This window comes from Sander lucioperca, chromosome 1 (assembly GCF_008315115.2).
Source record: "Sander lucioperca isolate FBNREF2018 chromosome 1, SLUC_FBN_1.2, whole genome shotgun sequence".
Lineage (NCBI taxonomy): Eukaryota > Metazoa > Chordata > Actinopteri > Perciformes > Percidae > Sander > Sander lucioperca.
In genome coordinates this window covers 48384320-48407558 of record NC_050173.1, presented here as the reverse complement: position 1 = coordinate 48407558, position 23239 = coordinate 48384320, and the positions used below count along the sequence as shown (strand labels likewise).

Below are 23239 nucleotides of genomic sequence, written 5' to 3'. Positions count from 1 at the left end.
CTCCAAAATATCCTGACAATAGCCACAATTCATCATATCTGCTTGTCTTAATCACCGACAATCCCATCACTGCAATGCATCTCTGTGGGGACAGCCTCTCCCCTCTCACACCCCCCTGGTGCTCTGCTTCTCACAGTGCGTACTGAGGCCACCGTGGAAACAAAACCTTTATTACACTGCTGCTCCAGCTGGCTTGGATAGTGCATATTACTATCAGAAGCTCCCACCATTCATCTCATACCTGCCTTTCGACAACGTTACCACGCTTGATATCTGAGCTTGTGTAACTCCACACAGCAAGCTTTGGGGGTCAGAAAAGGCACAGTTACAGTTACAGCTACAGTTTATCGGAAAATAGCGTTGGGCACACTGACTTTGATGAATTTACTGTTTATCAGATCCCAGATGAGACAAGAAGCTAACGTTAGCGAACGCTACGGTCCCTCTGCCTCTGACTCCCTGCTGTAGGAGACGCTGTATTCCTCCGACACGCTGTATTAATGTTACTGTTTAAAACGCTTTCCAGGTTAGTGGGTGGTTCAAAACCAACATTAAAAACGTAGTAATCTTCCCTCAGTGTTTGGTTTTGTTGCTAAACTGTGTGTAAAATGAGCGGTGACATTAAATCATCCGTTTCAGGTAACAGCACCCTAGGGTACCGTCTATTTGCTGGATTGTTCCGAGGTAACAGTCGGTAGCTAACATTAGCAGATAAGCCTGTTGACAGCAACGGTACGGTGTGTGAATGAAACAAATGAAATCGGAATCGGCTAAAATCGGTATCGACAGGTCAAACTCAATGAAAAATCGGAAATTGGATCGATTTAAAGCTGCACTAATCAATATTTTTTAACTGTACACAACAAACTAGTTAGGAACTAGCTGGTGAACATACAGTAGAGGAGCGTTAAGCTGCTAAAGAATACTGGACTTAAATTTGTCAGGTGGACATGAACACGACTCAAAATAACAGGTTTGCCATATCAGCTGAAAATAGGTCTAATATGTTATATATGTTAACAGCTTGCTCAATGTTCCAAAAGTGTATTACTACAGTACTACACACTTCCACTTTGGAATCTAGCAGCTTGTAAAGAGCATTTGTCCTTATTTTCTTTATATGTATAGACTAACCATCAATTGATAGAATATAATTTACTGTAGCCTTATTTAAGACAAGGAAGGAAAAGTGATTTAGCAGCAGCCAATCAGGGGATTCAAAGACCATGTAAACAGAAGGGTGCACCCCAGGGATCACCAGCCATCACTGCGTTTTCTCCTGCAGCGTTTACACAAATACAAAGCTCAGATAGAAAGTCAGTCAAGCAAAATTCCTGTTTGTGTTTGTGTGTGTGTGTGTGTGTGTGTGTGTGTGTGTGTGTGTGTGTATTGAAAGAGATGGGAATGAGGAATGACAGGCGAGGATTTCTCCCAACCTGGACAAGAACTAAAGATACTCTTTAGATCATTTGTGTACACACCAAACACACTAGTAACATCCACGTAATCCACATACACTGACAAGGTGAGGACGGATGGCAAATTAGTAAATCATGGACAGGAAAGGCAGAAGTGACATTGTGACTAAAAAAAAAATATTTTTCTTGAAAGCAAAGAGGCTCTTAAAAGGTGTTGGAAGTAAAATAAAGTACCATGTATGCAGTTTGTCCAATTTCCTTTCACCTCTAGTCAGTTGAGTAAAAAATGTCCATTAAGTTGGATGCTATAATCACTCTCACATGTTTACCTGCCTGGCGGCTGGCAACACAAAGCACTCAAGTCTCTGCAGCTCTCAAAGCAGTAACATGATACAGAATCAGCTGAATTGTAAAAACACATCAAACTAACTTAAATCTCAAACTATAAACTGAAATCACAACTTCATATTTGAAATGCTGAGTTGGGTCACACCAAGCCCTGTTAAAGCTGTTGCTTTTTTTTGGGGGGGGGGGGGGGGAGTGTATTTGTTTTAAGTAACAATGTGGAAAAATGTTGTACTGTGCAGGGGGGCAAATGTACCCCTCCCAGATAAAACACATGGGGCGGAAACACATTTTGTATTGCTATTTCAACACAAAAGCATTGGAGCCCTCCAGAGATTTCTATGAAGAATTCTCTGCTGGTGGTGTCCAATATCAAACAATGATTACCATGACCGCCTAATCTGCAAATATCTCATCTCCACATCCAGATATTTGACTTGACTCAGGATGAGTGAGGTTCACTTTCTACAACAACAATCAAACTTCAGATGAGCACTTAGTTCTCTGCCTCTCCAAGCAGCTGGGGGGGGGGGAGACCAAAGGACCATTATTTATGTTTAAAGTGCACTACCATTGTGTCCTCTTACATTTACAACAGGCGGGGGAAATATAGGGAAAATGGAAGTGTCTCAGACAACTGATTCCTGAAGTCACATATAGAGACTATACTTTAGAGAATATTAGAATAAATTAAGTGCAATTAGGACAGACATTTTAAAAAAAAATCTAACGATTATCTTAGGTGTACATTTTCCCAGCCATTATCCCACATGTTCCCAGTAAAACCAGTTCAGTGTAGGGAGCCTCAGTGAGGGTGCAGCAGTCAGAGCTCAGAGGTATCAGAGGTATAGGACACACACAGTGACCCACCGTTTTGACAGTCGAAGAAAATGACCAATTAACACATGAGACAAACATGCATATCTAAATCTACCTTTGAAAACTGCACAGAGAAGCAAAACACACACTCAAAAGTACTCACCGGGCCAGTCAATCTCTTTTGCAGCAGTGTTTCAGGTTGAACAAGTAAACTTACATTTGGTGCCGTTTGTTTCCATTCCGCTGGTGATGCTGTCCATGTGAGATCTGTTGAAACTGAATGCAGGCCCATGAGTGAGTGAGTGAAGGCGTGTGGAGCCACCGCTGACAGATACAGTCGACGCATTTCAGATCCGCTGGTCGGGAACTTGAGGCAGGCTATTTCTCTGCTGGGTCCTAGCGTCAGTTACTGCACCCAGCTCAGAGTTAGACAGCTCAAATGATTCCTAAAGTTAGTTAGTAGACTAGTATGCTTATTTGCTTTTTTGCCGAGCTAGATGGGGAGCGCAATACAACTTTGAAGTCAATACGATAACGTTGTGCAATTTAGCTAGCTTGAGCTAGTTAGCAGTTACGTTAGTGTAGAGTCTTTTACCATCTCCTACATCAGGCCGTGAGGTGGGACCAGGGGAGGACGCGTGTTCTGCGTGCCAAATATCAATGTCCACAATCTGTCTGCATTTCGGTGCTGTGACCCATTTATTTTCCTTACGGCCTGCTCACCGGCGCACAAGCAACACAGCCCATTTCATTTCATTTCTGGTTTAGTTCATTCAATTTCCTTTGCACACAAATCAATGACCCGCAAACCTGACACGGTGAAAAGCTGTATGCTTGCCCCTTTTCCCACACACCTGTGTACCTGTGGCTGATTACCTGTATGCCTTCCCAAAGGCAATGCTCCACCCAGTGCTCAAACATAAAACTGCAGATTAATTAGCATAACCAACGTGGTATATTAAACAAAACAAAGTGATGTAATGGTGCCAACACGTAGCGTATACTTATATTTATCTAGTTTGCTTAATTCATACAAATAATAAAGTAAAAATGACTGTTTGTGTTAATTCGCTGTTATGTGTACCGGACTGTAACATTAGCACTCTCCGCTGGTTGCCTGGAAACGGCTGCAGGGCGGGAAATGCCAACATGTTCTGTCAACTTCACGTTGGGTCCTTGTTATGGATGCTGTCGGTACACGATCCGTTCTGCCTGCACGATCCGTTCTGCACATGCGCAAAATGTTCGCGCATGCGCGGTTGTACGAGGATTTACGACACTGCACGATCTGTTCCACGCTTCCGGTCGACAGCCAAGCTAACGTTAGTTTAGCTAACAGCTAATTCGGCTAACTGCTAGCTGAGACAGCATGTAATAACTTTAAAAGACCCTCAAAATAAAACTTGAAAATAAACGTTGACATATATAACAGCTGTTACGTCAGTTCTACTTGTGCTCATTTAAAATACAATCACTCAATACTTGTCTTTATTGTTATTACTGTGAAATCTTAATTTAGCCGTAGCCTGCTTTTCCCATTACGTTTGAGTTAACGTTATTTTAGACTGAATCTAGCTGTCAGCTAGCGGTTAGCCGAATTAGCTGTTAGCTAAACTAACGTTAGCTTCCCGGTGGAGGCTAGCCATAGGCTAGCGTGGAACAGATCGTGCAGGTCGTATGGATACGTAAAACAGTATTATCTTGCGCATGTGCAGAACGGATCGTGCAGGCAGAACGGATCGTGCAGGCAGAACGGATCGTGTACCGACAGATGCAGAATAAGAAGACGTTGTCACTGCCCGATGTGAGTCGAGTGCAGATGTGAGTCGCGCATGCTCAGATTTAAACTGTTTACGGCATAACGTGTCATACTGAAATTTGTGAAATCTATAAAATAATAAACGTTTCTCTTTACATACAATAACAGAAGATGGTAATCATTTCAAAAACGTTGTAGCTATCTATGACTGTTTGGTTGCTAACGTTAGCTCAAAACGCCATTCAAGTGACAGCCTTTGTTGTGTTTGATTGCTAACTTTTAGCTAGCAGTCATTTCAAAAACGTTGTAGCTATCTATGATTATTTGATTGCTAACGTTAGCTCATAGACTGTGCGTTAGCTCAAAAAGTCGTTAGCATCTTGTAGGCTACTTGTCGCAAAGTGACGCATGCGCGACTCACATCTGCACTCGACTCACATCGGGCAGTGACAGACGTTAACGCTACATTTAGTAAGCTCCACCACCATAAACCCTAACCCTAACCCAGTCTATGGAGGAACTGCTGCTGGTGGGTTGGGTCGCCTCTGGACAGAGCCAGGCTAGCTGTCCCGGTTCTAGTCTTTATACTAACTCGGCTGCTTGCTCCATGGGAATGTTGTCGTTTATCTCTCAACAAGAAAGAGAATAGGCCTTATCATTTCCTAAATGTCAAAACTATTTCTTTAAGAAAGTATTTTAGAAGTACTTTTTTTTTTACCAATGACAAATAAAAAAGAGGAGAATGAATTTGTTTCAAGTTTAATTGTTTAGTGACAAAATCAAAAATAACAGTATTCAAAGGAAGTGAACAACCCTGGATCTACCTTGCAGAGTGGATATAATATCTGTAGCTACAAAGTTAATGGACTATTATTCCTAAAAAGAATATAAATAATAGTACATTTAAATGAATGGATGAATACAGTCTTCATCCTAAAACAGTTAGTCATTCTATTGCAATGAGCTGGAAAGCATGGAGCAGGACTGAATTGGTGTTTCCTGTATGTATTTAATGTACTGGATTGCACATCATTTTAGGTTACCATACAGCTGCACAGTGAACTGTGTATTGGTGACCTTTACCTATTTAACCAGAACACTACATGGAAGTGATCTGCTAATCTGTATTTGCATTCTCACTTTGGTTTTTATTTGCACACATATCAATCCAGGTCATAAATACAATTTAAAAAAAGTTGCATCTATCTCAGATTGTTACTTGTATCATTCTATATCAATTTGTGTAAACCAGAGGGATACAGTATTTCAGGTGAAAGGGAAAACAAGGGTAAACAAACTGCATTCTTATAAACCAAAGCAAAGTGATGCTGTATGCTCACTCACTCATTCTTCTCATCTAATCATTCACACTGATAAAGTGTCATAAATGATATAGTGTATCTACATTCTACTCATTAAGATTGCTGGTGCTGCACACTCATAACTAAGAGAGCATAACAAATAAGGCAAAGCCAAAAATCTCATCTTTATGTTTTAGCACAGACACCCCCACATGTGGCCATGCCTTCCTCCAGCCTTCAGGTTTAAGAAAAGCACATCACTAATGTACTACAGTCTCTATTGCTTACACACCACTCTGGCACTCTGCCAAAGATGCATGGGCAGCCATGTAACAGTTTATCAGTCCATCTGTGCATAATGTCTCTGTGGCCTTACCTCGGTAGGCCCTATCTTAGAAGTTCACGCTGGTGTGACCAGAATTTGGTGGGTAATATGAGGAGATCTAGAACAGGTTCTCAGCCATGGCAGTGAAACTGAGCAGACGTCTACCTATCTCTTTCTTCCCCTCCTACAGTCTGTCAAGCCTCTCGCTCTAGTTATGGCAGTATTCAATGGACGTCCATGTTATTAAAACAGTCGGGCCTGTTTCTTGAGCTCATTTCTCTTCCACAGAGCCAGCCGGTCAAAATCCTCCACAGTCATGCCAAACACTTGGAGGAACTCCTCTGGGGACAGGTGACGCTGAGAACACAATGATAAAGAGATGACAAAGTTAATACATTATACCTGTCTCTTTTTTAAGTACCCAATTAAGTCTCCATTCCTCTAATGTACTATTCTTTTCAACTTTGTCTTTGTTTCCATTAAGGACATCAAGGTTATAATTACAAAAAGACAAATACATTGTTTTTTAGACAAAAAAAGAAAAAGCATATAGTATTTTCATCGGAATTCCACAACTGGCACCAGACCATAATGTAAGGAAATACAATTGACAGAAATAGTTCAATGAATATATATTTTAAAATACTAAAAATATTTTACAGAGTTTGGTTGGTGGCCTGTTCTGCTGTGGGCTTAACCTTTGTATTTCTAAAATCTTGGCTACGGTGCTAGTTTTTAACTAGACCAGCTCACTTGTACTAAATGGCCCATTTCTAACTCACCTCCAGTCTGGCTCTGTCTACATCTTTGGGCAGCCTGTTGCGACCTCTGGTGGTGACAATGAGCTCCTCATAGGGGTAAATCTGCAGAGAGGGGAAGACAGCCATGCTTTATCAAACCTTGGACATTATTTACAATAACACTGGGATTATTCAACATATAGGCTAACTCACATGGAATGAATTATTCAAATGATTAATTTAAAACCTTACCGTGTATTCTGCTGGGAGGAAAGAAAAAAAATTAAGTCAGTACAATAGAAAAAAAAAGTAGAATGAATTGCTTCCATCTAATAAGGCATAGGTGTTATAGGTGTTAAGGCAAATATTACCTCTGCTTCCCCAGTTGACCTCGCTGCCACTGTCATACTGGTACTGGTAGCAATCAGCACTCTGAGGCTGCAGGTGTAGAGAGGGACAGCAACTTCAACATAAACAGATACTGGCTTATTTACCTCTACAGCTAAGAAAGCCTTTATGTTTAAAGCCCTCTCAGATTGGAATAACCTACCTGTAAACATTCAATCCATTTCATCTCTCCACTCCTTTAAAAATGTCCTGTCCTCTTATCACAGAACCAACTGTATCTGTCTAGAACACCTCTACAACAACATGCTAACACTGGAACCACCACTTCCAATATTATTACTACTATCTAGTTTAATTCTTGCTCTGCCTCAAACTTGAATATGATTGCCTGATCCTGATGCTTTCTTTCTTTCTTTGTGGCTGTTGTTGTTGTTGTTGTTGTTGTTGTTTTGTTAACTGTTGTGTCTAATTGTGATCGTACTGTATATTTATATCGCTAAGGACCCCCTCGAAAATGAGATGCATATGTAATGGAATTTGGGAATAACAACAGCCCTAACAATACTCAATTCTAGTGTGTCAAGGTTAATGGCAATTTCATATAACAGATGCAATTTTAAAGATGTCAGACCCATCAAAAATAAGCCCCAAGCCTATATAATTAATAAAGCTAATCATGCTGTGTTGTGTCTTGTTTACTGTGGTCTCACCCTCTGGATGCCGTTGCGTCCGTATCCTGGCAGCGATGCAGACTTACAAACAGAATCTAAAATACAGAAAGCAGATGACATTACAGTTTCTTAAATGTCCACTACTTTTCATGTAGTCTGGCACTTTGAAATCATATGATTAATGACAGGTCAGTGCCAGAAGATGGTGCTCATGACTAACCAAGAAATTCCTGAAGTTCCAGATGTGTGCACATAATACTGAAGCTTTGTTAATGTAAGGTTAAATCAAGGTGATTTCAAACATTAAATCAAGCACAAACACATCATTTATGACCCAATGCCAACCTCCAATCAAAAACTAAATATGAAAACAGCTACTATTTAAATAAACCATGAGCCACAAACTGAGGTGGTCTGCATGAAGCCTAAATCATTTTTGAATATTTATAAAACAGAAATGATAAACTCACCACAATCAGCGCTGTACTGAGATCTGGGAGCTGTGAAATAAAGAGATCATATAGTTACATGACATCTTCCTTATTGCTATTATTGGGGGGGGGGGGGATAAAATAAAAAAATAAAAAAACAACATACAAACACGCAAGCATAAAGACACACTGCACGCTCCACCATCTAATCGCACAACACAGCTTGTATGGTTACAAGCCTTTGTTGCCTTTCAACTGTAGCCAACAGAGTCCCGTTTAGTTGTGTCCCCACCCATCAGAGGAACAGCTTTAATGAGAGATCTTACTGCTCATAAATAAACCAGGATATGGGACACCAGCTGTGAGAGCGAGAGAGTGCGATAGGTACACAGATAGACAGAGAGATGGAGAGTTAACAGAGTAGAATATAGAGAGCGATATCAGGAGCGAGAGGAGCAGAAACAAGCACGCAAATTGAGATGGAGCAAAGAAGTGAAAAGAAGAGGGGAACCATTGGATAGTGATGGAGACAGAATGAATGTTAGGGGCTAACATAGCTGTCCCAATACGCAGCTTGACCATTGAAGCTTGGTCATTACAAACAGAAACAACTCTGGTAGCTTCAGGTCCGACTTTATCACATCTGGCACACCTGGCTGAATGCTCTTCTCTCGGTAGCTTGATCAGATATCGCCACAACAATGACAGGCCACATCTGCTGCTGCTGCTGGCCTATCAAAGGTTCGGCAGCAGCTGTTCAACTATCTTTCCATCTCAATAAACCGCCCCGCCTGCAGCAGCCATGACCCTCTCTGACCTGCATCCACAACCTCACTGCCCTCACTCCAAACCCAGATGACAGCAGATATTGAGGCTCGTAAAAAAATTAAATAACCTTGTGGCAACATATATGATCACGCTGAGAGGGACAAAGACATGGCTGCACAGGCATGAACTTGCATAAACAGAAAGAAGAATAGACAAAGAGTAAGATGCATAGGGGGCAGGGTGGACCCTTACATCCATTGACAGTGTTGTTGTACGCCGTGGTACCGTAGCCTGTAGTGTTGAGTGTTTCCTTGCTCCCACTACGAGAATTCCTCGCACTGCCCCAGGGGTCGTTGTCATAGGAACCAGATCTGGCTTTCATCTCCTCCTTTAGGATCATCCTCCCGATGCCACTCCCGATCTGAGGAAGGAGGCAGAAGGGGAAGAAAAAGAAAAGAAAAAAGGTGTAAATGGAAAATGGCTAATTTAATGTACAGTGTTGTTTTTGTTGTTTCCAAGATGGAGAGAGAAGCAAATGGTGGATAGTTCAGGCATCATACCATAAGAAGTGTATTATTTATGGGTGTTCCTGAGGAGGTGACTTTCTTCAACCAGATGTTGAAGAAAGAGAGAAAGAAAATAATGAAGCGCTTACTCTTTGAAGACTGTGACTCCAACTGTCTTCATCTCCTCCTGTCGAGAAGCGTCTTCTCGGCGCCCGATAGGCTGAGAGAGACAACAGATTAAAGAGATTTCCCTTGTATGAATATAGAGTTCAGAGTGGAACACAGTGGGTGAGTGAATAAATATGACAACACAGTTACAAAACGAACCGCACTTATATGTCTGTTTGGTCCAGCAGAAAAATCAAAAAAATGCAGCTTACCTTCCAGCTAAACGGAGTGAAATGACTCGTACCTTTGGGCGAGCTGGTGTATGGATAGTAGTCAGACTCTGACTGGGTGTATGGCTCAGGAGAGGAGGTGGACAGTGTGGAGGATCTGAGGATGTCCTCGCTGGTCCTGCTTTTGGTAGCTGTGTCCACATGATTGTCTGTGAAGAAATGGATCAAGTTAGGAGAGAAAAAAAACAGACAGTATCAAAGTAAGTGGTAATTCTGTTAAAGCAATAGTTTCACATTTTAGGAAATACAGTATGTTTATTCACTTTTTTGCCAAGAGTTAGATGAGAAGATCGATACCACTCTCAGATTTGGCCGTTTAATATTGAGATATAATATAGAGTCAGGAGACTGTTAGCTTAGCTTAGCTTAGCATAAAGACTGGAAATGGGGAAACAGCTAGCCTGTTGGTGTCCAAAGGTCAACAAAGAAAAATGCTTACCAGCATCTCTAAAGCTCACAAATTAACACATTATACCTAATTTGTTTAATGCATACAAAAACAGAAGTGTCAAAATAACAAGTTGTGGTTTTAGCCATGAGCAGCGACTTTCTGCATTCTCCGCTAGCTACCTGGCAACCTCACGGTGACGATAAGACTCCTGGAAGTCACTGTGCCCTGTTTGTGTATGAATTAAACAAACAAGATATAATATGTTAATTCATGACTTTTAGAGATGGTGGTCGCCAGATCTAGCTACCTTTTTACAGAGCCAGGCTAGCTGTTTCCCCCACTCTGTATGCTAAGCTAAGCTAACTGTCTCCTGGCTCCAGCTTCATATGGAATACAGATAGAGTGGTGTCAATTTAGTAGTCAACAAGAATGTGAATAAGCCAACCCAAAATGTCAAGCTATCCCTATAAGGAGGAAAATGTGTTAATAAATATCACAAGAGTACATTTACACAGTCAACATATCCATCATTCCTGTCAGAGGAGATCAATATTTCAGCCAACTGCATGACAATGACCAGCATTAACATTAGTTCAGTTACTGCTCAGCCTGAGGCACACAGTTGTTTCATGAGCGGTGTGAGACGATGATATTGATGCCACTCTGCACTAAAGCACAGTCAATGGGAGTCAATGGATGTGACATGCAGTGTAATGTCAGATAGATCGCTCTTCACTCTGTTAGCCATTAGCCATGCCGGCCCGATCCATGATCCATTGAATTCCTATGTGCATGATGCATGACACCGATGGCAGACATTCTCATCTCTGGGACACACACTTTAAGCTTGATGACGGGGCGAGCCGCCACACACACGCACGCATGCACGCGCACGCGCACACACACACACACACACACACACACACACACACACACACACACACACACACACACACACACACACACACACCTCCATTATTCTTCTTCATTAGTAAAATTAATCTGACTGTCAGTGCTGCAGTAGTCCCCTCAACCATTCAGTTTGACAGCAGATTGAAATTTCTGTCAGAGAAAGTATGGCTGTGCCGTATTGACATGGGATGACAAACAGAAAGAGAGATATGTACACACACTCACACATAGAGATATGCAATATCTATCTACCGGCATTGAGTGAAACAGCGAGAGGAGGGAGATACTTACAGTGGCAAGGTCACCGGGTAAGGTGAAGCAGAAGGTGGAGGGAAGTGAATAAAAGTGATTGGATGCAATAAAAAAAGAGGTGAAAAGAAAAGGGAAACATTATTGGAACATCCCCAAGGGAGAAGTGACAATGTGAGAGCTCCCATATGGAGAACAAGGACCAAGCCACCAAGACCTTTTCTATACAGCTGAGTAGTACATAACAGGCCTTTGATGCACACAGCAACACAACTTCACACATGGCTTTAGATTTACATCAATCCTGTTAAGTGCTAAAACAGAAAATAATAATTAATTGCCGTTTAGGAGGACATAAAGTACAAGAAGGATCAACACGACTGTTGTTGAAGTGTGTGCAAAATGTTCGTATTAAAGGTTTTAATTTACTTTATTCTTCAGAGGCAAAAATGTGTAATGTAAAAATGATGGCCAGTGATGTACTAATTATAGCTAAGACATATGGAAGGGGGAAAGTGTCTATACACACATCCACACAGTTTACTAACTACCCCACAAATACCAACACACACAGTAACATGCAGGGCAAGAACAAAGATAAACTAATCTAATCTTGTGACTCTCAGCTGAAAAAAGCATTTTCCAGTGTTATGTGACAAGGGGATAGTGAATCTTTTTTTCATATGAATGTTTATACTGAAGCACACTATCCAGATGGCTGAATTGCATTTCAGTTCACTGACTTGTAAAAAAAAAAAAAAAGAAATAGCATCTTGAAATAGCATCTTGTGTTGAGTATTTGATTGAACGACAAAACAATTCCACACAATTAAGAAATCAGACTTCCATCTCACATACTCTCTCTGTTTTCAATAAAAAAAAAAAAAACAAGCATCACAGCAGATGTGTCTGAATTCGGTATCTTAAATCACACACTGACCACTGGTTAACTAGGCTAGGCTGAGTCTCCACAGCAAATATAAATTCCAGTTATAATACAGTTTTCCACTGTGCTTTGTGCCGTTGTTCTGTTCTATTCTGGTGAATTGTGTGTCCTCAGAGTCCCATGTAGTCAACCCTTGGCACGCCTGAGCAACCTTCACTTCATTCAGGGTCTATTCCAGACCCATTTGCCGACAAGAACCTGTCGTGCTGCGGGAGCTGCACGCAGAAGCAGGCATGTGCTTGTGGCATACACACTAAACATTGCTCTTTTGCATTGGGCCAGTTACCAGTGCAATACGTCTAATTGATCTTCATCTTCAATAAAAAAAGTTGTACAAGTCAAACTCTATTTCCTTTGTGCATTTTTAAGCACAAAGTCAATATTTTCCATTTGTCTGGTTTTGTTAACGAGGGCTTCATTTTTCTATGACAACTGGAGCATCAATAGTAATAAATGCCAAATCACAGCTGTTAAAAACATCAATAGGTCAGTAAAAACATCTACATGGAGTACTCAAATGACTAAACTGACAGGAGGACAGGCAGGCTAAGGCGGGGCTAACTGCACTGTACCCGTTCTCGAATAGATGGGAGGCTTCCTGTAGATGTTGGGGTCCCCTGTGGCTGAGGAGAGAAAGAGGAGATGGAGAGGTGAAACATGGAGGAGTAAAGGAGGAGAGGATGTGACTTTTCTGTCGGGATGATCGGAAGGGGCGAGGTGGAGGTAGGAGGGATGGTTGTAAAGCAAGGTAAAGATGCAGTATGAGGGGGAGAATGTGCCAGAGAAATTATGTACAGTATATAAATACGACTTAGTCACATGGTCACACACTCTGATTCCCACGGAACTTAAAATGAATGATTTGCATTCGCGAGTAAGGGCAGATGAAATCTTCCCAACATAGTAAAAAATCTATGAGATTGAGAGTGGTGCAATGAAGAGATGGGGAGTCCTACCTGGTACATGAAAATGTTTAGGGGGCTGGTTTGTGGTGGGTGTGCTTGACCGCCCCTCTTGGCCGTAAAAAGGTGAACTCCTGCCACTCTCAGAGCCTGCAGCCAGCCACAGCCAATCACAGCAAAGGAAACATGAGCATGAAGGAAGGCCTCAACACAAGTCTCAACCATGCAGATGAAAACCAAACAGCCTAAACATTCATTCAATTTACAAAGTGACATTGGATAACTTTTCCACTTGTGCAATTACAAAGGCTATTGACTTGCCTTCCTATTACAGTAAGTACAGTGTCAATGCACATGTGTAAGAGTTAAATGAAATGACAGCCAATGAGCAACTGCAGCACATGATATAGCCAAACAACTCTTTTGGAGTGAAAAAGATTCTGCCCCAAGGCAGTGAATCTGTATATCTTTTGTCACCACTAAAACACTTTGATGGCATATATTTTAATATTGTTATTATATAAGAGTGATGATGACATACAAATGGAAATGACAAGCAATTTCAGCTCTCTTAAAGAAATAGTTCAACATTTTGAACTATTTCAAAATACATTTTGAGTACATTAACACGTATTAGTTTTCCTTGCTGAGATTTAGGTGGTAAGACTGATACCAGTCTCACATATTAGAGTGGTTTCAATCTTCTCGTCTCGACATCAGCAACATGTTGAACTATTCCTTTAAATGACTCAACTTCAGTAGAATCATTCCCTTCGCTCAGAAACTCCATTGGGCTTCAACTTTGTTCAAAGTGCATTTCACATTAAGTACAGAATGATTGTCTTCCTTTTATATTTTTTTATATTAAAAGACTGATATTAAACTCTGAGGCTATCAGCAGATGACTAGGACTGAATACCATCTGACTTACCAGGGTAGGCATAGTGCTGCGGAGAGCGAGGCATGATGGGTGACATGCCTTGGCGACTATACGTCGGCGAGTCAATATAACCTGGACTGGAGCACCGCCTCTGCTTTATATTCAGGCTGTCATAGTCCTGAAAAGATAAAGGTGAGGTAAAAGTAGAAAAAGAGCAGGGGGCAACGAGGAGACAAATAGTTTAGTGACAGGTCAACATTTCCACAGTTCACCTGTTTAAACTTGTCACTTAAACTTGTCTTAAGTGCTCTGCCGCTTACCTGAGAATAAGGAGAGAGTGTCCTAAGTGACTGGAGAATCAGTAGAGAGAGAAGAGTTACCATGTATACTTTAGCACCGTGGTGAAACAAAAACAATATCTCATATTTCATGTATTTACAGAATCGCAAGAAAAGACCGGACAGTCAATCAACCAAACTCAATCTATGTTTTGTTTAATCCTACATGGATGATTGGTGGGAGTTTCTGCATGGGACAAAGTGATGTACAGTACATCATTATTTTAAAGTCAGTTAAAGGAATAGTTCGGCATTTTGGGAAGATGGATATCACTCTAATGTCTGTCTAAAGCTCACTAACAATGTGTACCACCTTTGTCTTATTTGTACACAAAATAAAATGTAAAAAAAAATGTCAAGTTGTGGTTTGTTTGAACTATTCCTTGGTTTGGCTTGGCTAGTGAGCAGCGGCAAGCGGATTCCGTTAACTTTGGACAGAGCTAGCTGTTTCCCCTTGTTTCCAGTTTTTAACTAAGCTAACTAAACTAAGCTAAGCTAATCACCTGCTGGCTCTAGCTTCATGAGCAAACAAATCTCAAGAAAGTGAATACGTGTAATTCAAAAAATGCTGAACTATTCCTTTTAGTATGGTGCTTATCGTCGCTGTCGGTTGACAACCTTGTATGTCCAAAACCGTTTTTTGTCAGGAAATGAAAAAGGCTAATTTGAAAACCTTATATTGAGCTTACCTCAAACAAAGTCACTTGAAATTGCCTCGTCACTGCTTGAATATTTGTAAAACCCACAGGCAGACGTAAAGGGTGACCAATAGACTAGATTGATGGAACAAAATGGACGAAATATGGAGATACGATGTTTCTGGCCGACAGCGACGATATGTAAAAAGACATTTACCAGACAATGATGTGAATTATCTGTATGTTGTAATTTGTCTGTAACTTCAAACAAATGCTACAAAATAGTCATAACTACTAAATAAAATTTTACTGAAAATTCCAAGGACTTTAAAATTAAGTTTGGTTATCTAAAAATCTTATCTTTTTATATTATCAAGTGTTTGCTCTGAAAATTGTATTTTTAAATCCAATTTTCCATTCAAATTTCTAATTCCTTAATCACATTTTACTAAATCAAAATAATGCATACATTTTTTGAAAACTAAAAAAACTAAAACAATGAGACCTACATCAGCCCAGCTCCATCTAAATACTAAGCAAAGTGTTTCTCCTGAAAACATAGCAGCAATGAGAGCAATGTTTGGCCTGGAGTGTGTAGCAGCAGTACCTCCCCATAGCCGTAAGTTTCTAGCCTGTCATCAGAGGTATATCTGTGGTAGGGCTGGTATGAGGAGGATATGAGATCTGGCTGTTGGACCTCGTATATGGCTTTGACCTTTGGCAGGGCAGCTAGGTCCTTATAATCTAGGATCTGATTCGCCACTCTGGCCTGGAGAGAGGACACACACATACACCCACCAAAGACAGAGACAACAGCAACAAGACTCTACATCAACCAAATGGACAATGCACAGTAACTCCAGCAGTGGCAGTGAGCAGTGAGCAGATCCTGCAGCGTTAGGGCTGGGTATCGTTCAAACATTTTACCCATACCAATACAGTGACTTTGATACTGGTTCCTGAACAATACTTTTTTCAATACCAATTTTATAAAATCCATTTTAAAGCTTTAGTGCGTAACTTCTTTATATTAATGAACGTCTGTTACATTCAAGCAAATGAGTTGCTACAAAGCTAATTAAGACTATCAGCTCCACACAACTCTCTCTGGATTTCTCAGTATGACTATGTTCAGAAGATTGTGGCGTCTGGTGACTTTCTCGCAGATTTTTTAATCCTCCTTGGTTACTAGCAACTACGTGGTGGAGGGGTGGGGGTGAAGTGCAATCACGGAACGCTTGTGTCATGTGGATGCACTAACAGAATTGTTGTCATCACTTAGAACAGTGGTTCCCAACCTGGGGTCCGGGAACCCCTAAGGGGGGCGGCAAAGATCACAGGGGGGGCGCAAGTCTTTATCTAGTTTGAGGTTGAGGTAAAAAAAAAAATATTTGCACATGTTAAACAAATTGTGATAATACACTAGAATATATAATGTATACAAAAGTCTGTATAAAAACTATATATTTTTGTTCTCGCTTAAACTTGTAGGCAGGCTACTTAGTAGGCCAAACCTCCGGGACCTCTTAACCTGGGACCTGCTGTCATCAGGTCAGCTGCCAGCTGCTATCATCCTCGTTTTTCCTGCCGCCACGGCATCACTATTTTATGAAAGAAACATGGCGGAGAAACGTAAAAGTGCTGATAACTCCTCTGTATCAAAAAAGAAAATAAGGGAAAGTTACCTCAACTTCGGTTTCGGATGGGGGGCTCAGCTTTTCTTAGACATCAGTAGGGGGGGCGCCAAGGAAAAAAGGTTGGGAACCACTGACTTAGAATTCCTTATGGGGGTGACAGAAACTATGCACTATAGCTTTAACAAAAATAAATTATAACATTACACATTATGGTAAAAATCTTTTTTTTTTTTTCAGCTCTTACTACGTGAACCCCGTCTCTATGGTAACGTAGAGTTTTTCCTGTGTGTCTCTACGACGTGTAACATTAGACAGCCAATCACAGACATTATTAGATCTTGGTAGAAGCATGCTGAGTGCTTATTGGCTCACTGACGCTGATGAGATTTACTTCTTAATTATTGAAATTTGGTATTGAATAACGAGGCATTTTTCGATACTCGATACCAGAGACGGTTTAGAACCGAGACGCCCCAACTCAGAGTAGTTTCCTGTATCTGTGTCCCGTGGGATCCACCACGGCCACGCCTCTTTAGGAGACTAGCAGCAGGTCCTGAGTGGTTGATTCCAACGAGAGAAGTGAGCGTGAACACAGATTATGAGCGATTCTTTCACCCCGTAGTCACCAAAGTAAATATTGGAGCCATTTTTTACAAACCACATATATCCAGAACATTCTGACACTACATGTGACGGACACACCAGGAGAACATGAACTTTGTTTGAGACCTGTTTCTGTCTCAGGACCAAACTCTCGCCAGATCTGACAACACAGAGAAGCTAATGTCAGCTAACGTTCGTGACCGCCCTAACAAAACTAATCTCTGTGATGCTAAATATGTCTTTTAGCTGTGTAAATATCTAACGTTAGCAAAAAAAAAAATACTAATAAATAATAAAAATATAACTTTTCATCTATCCACATGACGTTCACTACACTTTCAAACGAGGCCACGCCCCTTTAGGAGACAGGAAGTATGTACTGTTTTATACCATTGGCGCTGCTTGAAATGCGCTGTATCTAATCTTTAGTATAGAGGATCTTTGTCGATACTAAGGAGGCAATTCGGTCGGTGCCTAAAAAGTATCAAATTCGGTACCGAGCCCTATGCAGCAGTGAGAGGAGCGAAAAAGAGCTGATGAAGGACACACAAGCCTGCACACGCACATACGTGTGTGCATGTGCTCATCAAAAGTACACATGTATGCAGCAGTGTAAGTTTTTGACCTTTCCGGGGCTCAGCATGTGTGAGAAAGAGAGCAGATGAAGCAAAGACAGCTAGAGAGAGAGAGAAAGAGAGGGAGAGAGGGAGGGAGGGAGGGAGAGGAGGCAGTATGGAGGACAAGCGTGCTAACGCTGCATTTCTCTCTCATCCATCACCTTAAACAGAAAGGTCATTGATTATGAGATGAGAGCAGAGCGGGGCAGGGCTGAGCAGAGAGCCCTGACTCCTACTTGCATGCAGACAACCCTTGACATGGTAATTCTGCCAACATGCAGCAGCACTCAGCAGACTGCCAAGCAGCATGGTTGGACACTGGACACTAGGGCTGCTAAATTATGGAAAAATTCATAATCAGGATTATTTTTGGTCAATATTGAAATTGCGCCTATTTAACACAATCATTGTCTTTTGGAACAATGTTGCAATTATTGAACTTAAAAAACAGTGAAAACTTCCCTTCATACTTTTGCCATTTGAACATTTTCTTTTCCTTCAGAACACAAGACAAAATAAGAGTTTACTTGCAAAAACGTTTTTGTGATCATTAGGAGCCGAAATCGTAATCGTAATAATTAAAATTTTGATTAATTGCACAGCCCTACTGGACACCATATCTGTTTGAAATGCAACTGGTCCGACTCTGCAATGCACAGAGTGACAACTTTCACATAAAGCTGGTATGTTCCCCATAGTCTCTCTCTCTCTCTCTTTATACGGTACTGTATATAGAAAGCACTGATTTGGCGATTTGCACATCAAAACATGGTTAAGTGTTTAGTTGAAAATTGGGTTTTGGTTGAAATGTGATGTGATGTGATTTTTTTTTGATGTGTGGGTAACATTTAACAATTTTTTTCAAATTTCACTTTGATGTACCTTGGTTTTTTGGGATTTTATTCCCATGCTTGTGGACAGTTCAAGTGCATTAGAAATACCTTCTTTGTGACCTAGACAGTCTGTAAGTACTGTGAGCTAAATGCTAACATGAGCATGCTAACATGCTCACAGTGCGAATGTTACCATGACCTGATGGTGGTTCTAGATTAAAAATGTCACCAAAGTCATTAGGATTCATCTTCTGGGGACCTGGAATATCTGTGCACAATTCCATGGTCATTTATCAGATCATTTTTGAGATATTTCACTCAAAATGAAAACCTCCTGGAAGTGTTACAGAAAAGTCAGGGGATCATCAAAAACATTAGGATAAATCGTCCTGGGGCCATGAATGTCTGTACAAATTGTTGTGCCAATCCATCTAGTAGATGTTTATATATTTCACTCAATGTTTGACCTGCTGGTGGCACTAATTGGAAACTCAAGTGATCACCAACATCATTGGGATTCATCCTCTCAGGAACACGAATGTCTGTACAACATTTTATGGCATCCATGAAATAGCTGTTGAGAATTTTATTATGGACCAAAGTGGTGAACTGCCTGACTCTATCATCCCTGAACTGCCTGATACTGCTATCCATTGTGCATCCCACAATGCTAGTTGCTGAACATTTGTAGTTTTTAATCCAAATTGAGCCCAGTTTTTACCCATACATAACCTAACCTACACGTTTTTCGACGTGCAAATCACTATATATCAGTACTTTCTGGGAAGTGATGACTGAAGATAGTCATCCCAGATATAAACCATTAACATTGTATCATTTCTAACTTCTTTTTAACTGCTGCCACATCACTGACAACAGAGTTTAGGACACAGAGAAGTGAACAAGCCAAGGGAGTGAGCGACCTCTCGGGTTGGTGCTTAACTATTTAAGCATATGGGTAGTGCTAGTGTTTCTGCTGTAGAAATTGTGCTTTTTTTAGGGTAAGCTTGGTGGCAGTGGCAGCTAAAGCATGCAAAGTTATAAGCTACTCACGCATATAACCCTGCTGGGAGAGCCTATGGAGGAGCCCGGTGGAGAGATGGAGGCCTCTGACAGGCGTCTGTGCTGTGAGGTACAAAAAGACAAAGAGTAGAGGAGAGCGAAGAACGAACACAGTGAGGAAATTACAGTTTTCCTTTTATCTCAACGTTTTCATTTCAAACTCTAACTCACCCTGAGTCTCCTCTCTGCCCTCGCTGCCTGCTTGCATAATGGGTGCCACACCTCACATCCTGAACAAGAGAAGAGATACACGCCATGCATTCGTCTACATCCGCAACCCTCAGAGTGGATGAGTGTGTGCAATGTATTTGCATTAAGTTTCACCTGTCAGGTACATTTCCTCTCCCTCTTTGAACATCATGTTACAGCGGGAGCATCGAGCACAGGTTGGATGGTAGTGTTTCCCCCCCGCCTGTGAGGAGGAGAGAGTAAACGGTGTGATGGAACATAAATTATCATCATAAAGAGTTTCCCAGAGTGAGGGCTAATGTACAAATGAGCAGGGCATTATCTCCATATGTTTTCTCCTGTATATCACCTGACCACCAATGGCCTCATAATGTACTGAGACATCATTGCATAGCCTGTAGTTCATCAGCATACAGCAATCACATGGTAGCCACCACCCATTCTCCCCCATGCCATAATTAGAGCAAAGATCCCTGTAGGTCAGAGAAAAAGTGTGTGTGTGTGTGTGTGTGTGTGTGTGTGTGTGTGTGTGTGTGTGTGTGTGTGTGTGTGTGTGTGTGTGTGTGTGTGTGCGTGTGTGTGTATTAGGGCCGCATGATATGAGGAAAATATCTCATTGCGATTATTTTGACTGATATTGCGATGTGATTGCTGATATTGGAGGGAATGCTCATTTTTGTATCATTATTCTCATTTTCCTTAATAAATATTAAAATAAAAAATTCAAATGAGTGAAATTTTTTTGAGGATCTGTACCAAACAACGATTTGTTTTCTTTAGTCTGAAGGATAAGATTTGTAGGCTGGGACGTCTCTGCAGCACCACAATACTTCATTCAGAATGGTTTGACACATATTTCACCTTAAATAAATATGGCGTCCCTCCCTGCAATTTGGATACTGCACTAGTCCATATTGCGATTTCGATAAAATTGCGATTAATTGTGCACCCCAAGTGTGTAAGCTACAGAGAGGAAGAGGGAAGTAGGTGGTCAGGCAAGTGAAGGACACAAGAGTGCGATTCATGTCCTTGGACGCTCAGAGCGCCCCTGAGGGAACACATCCAAACAGGTGAAATGGACACATGAAATGATGCAGTATGATGTCACCGCGCTGGCTCCTTCCATTAATCCAGTCCAGTTCACGGTCCTGATGTTTCTCCCGTGTCCCTGCAGGGCTGATGGCTGAGGCGTGGCCCCGTCCCGTCACCTCTGCCTTCCTGACACACCATTAGAGAATTTCTATTTATAGAAGCACTGCTGACATGTGGCCTGTGTCGAGGAGACCTGAACTGTTTCTTTTGAACACAACCAGCAGCATGTGTGTTTTAGTATGTGTGTGTGTGTGTGTGTGTGTGTATGTGTGTGTGTGTGTTGTATCATTTTTGCATTGACTTCCCCTGCTTTTCATAAAACTAATACTTTCATGTGATCTGCAGGAAACCTCTGATGAATGTGCTTTAAGAACTGCCAGTGCACAGTATGGTTCTTAATAGTATCCAAGCTGCATTTGAGCCAATCCCTGCTCTCCTTATCTGTCTCAGGTTACTCTGAAAGGAAAGCCAGGAGAGGATGCTGCACTTCCGTCCTGTGCTTTCCGAACAACGGAGTGTTTACCGTCTGCGGTTATACGCTATCACTTCAACAACTGCTATTACCATTTCTTATGAGGCCCCTATTCTCTCCGGTGGCATTAATAGGATGCTATATTTATTGGCGAACTGAGACACTGAGGAAGGAAGGAGAAGGAAAGAAGTGAAAGAAGGTTTTATGCTCCTCTTTCTTCCGTTTCCCCGTCTTTATTTCTGCCCTTCTCCGTCTATTCTAAACTGCTCATTAAACTAACAACCACTGGCTCTGGAAAGCTGGACTGAAGAACGAGCCTAATCATCAACACAGACACAGACAGACAGATTAGTATGGCTTTTCAACGTAGGACAGAAGAGAAATCAGTTTGGCAAACTGTACCGACACTGAAACGATACTTTTTTTTTCACAACAAAATCCACAATGAAAAAAACAAGAACCATGACAAAATTTAGAATATTGAATGGAAAAATTAACTAATTACTGCTTTATGTAAAGTCTTATTCAACGACCTGCATGCATCTGGAATCACCAGCATGCACAGATGAAGACGCAGGGTGCACATGGGCTTTCTGCCAGAAAGGGTCTGTTTTAACCCAAAACATGATCTTTTTTTCTAAACCTAACCAAGTACTTTTGTTACCTAAAGGGCTTTCTGGCAGAAAGACCAGAAGTCTAACTTCTCCCAACAGCGTAGGGTGGTAAATCAGCTGGCAACCTCCCCCAGATGTACTTTTTTCATTTTAACTAGAACAAAACAAAAGATGACATGACTACAATTTGACTAAAACTAGTAATATTTTTGTTGAAAAAATAAAATTAAGTTCAAATCAGGTGCTAAAATGAACACATCATCCGTGAAGTACCCAGACAGAATGTATGTGTTATTCTTATCCTAAATGCATACTGTTTGTGTGTGGAGTAAGTGCTTCTGGATCTGACAGTCTGTGAGTCAAATTAGGTCTTAAAGATAGTCTGGCTATCAGCAGACCAAGCTCAATCTTTTAAGATTGAACATTAGTCTGGGGAGTCTGCTCTGTATTTTCTACTGCACAAGAGGCGGGATCAACGGGCATAGTTCAAATGACACTGTACGTAATTGGACAGTCGCTGGCAGATCGGGCTGGGTTTACCCAGTCTATCTAAAAGAAGCAAATCATTACGATATCAAAATTTGACAGGAGAAAACAATAAATGTCATGCTTGCAAGCTCACGTGATCAGAGAGAGAGAGAGAGAGAGAGAGACTCACATGTCCCCATGTCTATAAATAGCCCAGGGAGGCTGACAGTCAAGAACAAAACCCTTTACACCAGTCATTCTGACAAGCACAGCAGCACAGGGACAACAAGGCCCTGTGTGTCCCTTTTCCTCAGATCCCAACAGTCAAGAGACACCCACCAGAGACTCTTCCAAAACATTTAATTAGCATGTGCAGTCTATCCCTTTCATTATTTTCAAACCTAGTCCCCTCATTATTCCCCCTTCACTTCTGTCTTCCTCTGTCCGCCTCAGCTCCTTCTCCTCTGCTCTCCTTCTTGCCACTGTTGACTGCTTCTTCCATCTCTTTTTAAAAGTGCTTCAGCGTACGAGCACACAACGCACAGATTTCTATCAGTGCAGAATTTG

The 23239-nt window shown here is 41.3% G+C and overlaps 2 protein-coding genes across 12 annotated transcripts in view; both read right to left on the bottom strand.

Annotated features, from left to right (window-relative positions):
- The window catches only part of afap1l1a (actin filament associated protein 1-like 1a), a 37724-nt gene extending 34630 nt beyond the window's left edge, over positions 1 to 3094 (bottom strand). For both annotated transcript variants that reach the window (XM_031302529.2, XM_031302530.2), the window contains exon 1: positions 2800 to 3094. In XM_031302529.2, the coding sequence (XP_031158389.1) occupies positions 2800 to 2842 (43 nt within the window). In that variant the 5' untranslated portion in view covers positions 2843 to 3094. The remainder of the gene's footprint in view (positions 1 to 2799) is intronic.
- Positions 3095 to 5330: 2236 nt separating this feature from the next.
- Positions 5331 to 23239, bottom strand: part of ablim3 (actin binding LIM protein family, member 3) — a 59923-nt gene continuing 42014 nt past the window's right edge. For 2 of the 10 annotated variants that reach the window (XM_036005019.1, XM_036005021.1), the window contains exons 7-24: positions 20162 to 20249; positions 20009 to 20067; positions 19829 to 19900; positions 15693 to 15854; positions 14430 to 14459; positions 14161 to 14287; positions 13284 to 13379; positions 12900 to 12950; positions 10400 to 10438; positions 9844 to 9978; positions 9581 to 9651; positions 9178 to 9346; positions 8197 to 8226; positions 7766 to 7821; positions 7079 to 7145; positions 6960 to 6970; positions 6750 to 6830; positions 5331 to 6324 (exon numbers count right to left, since the gene is read on the bottom strand). In XM_036005019.1, the coding sequence (XP_035860912.1) occupies positions 6211 to 6324; positions 6750 to 6830; positions 6960 to 6970; positions 7079 to 7145; positions 7766 to 7821; positions 8197 to 8226; positions 9178 to 9346; positions 9581 to 9651; positions 9844 to 9978; positions 10400 to 10438; positions 12900 to 12950; positions 13284 to 13379; positions 14161 to 14287; positions 14430 to 14459; positions 15693 to 15854; positions 19829 to 19900; positions 20009 to 20067; positions 20162 to 20249 (1458 nt within the window). In that variant the 3' untranslated portion in view covers positions 5331 to 6210. The remainder of the gene's footprint in view (positions 6325 to 6749; positions 6831 to 6959; positions 6971 to 7078; positions 7146 to 7765; positions 7822 to 8196; positions 8227 to 9177; positions 9347 to 9580; positions 9652 to 9843; positions 9979 to 10399; positions 10439 to 12899; positions 12951 to 13283; positions 13380 to 14160; positions 14288 to 14429; positions 14460 to 15692; positions 15855 to 19828; positions 19901 to 20008; positions 20068 to 20161; positions 20250 to 23239) is intronic. The other 8 variants (XM_036005022.1, XM_031302542.2, XM_031302544.2 and 5 more) reach the window with 8 other exon arrangements.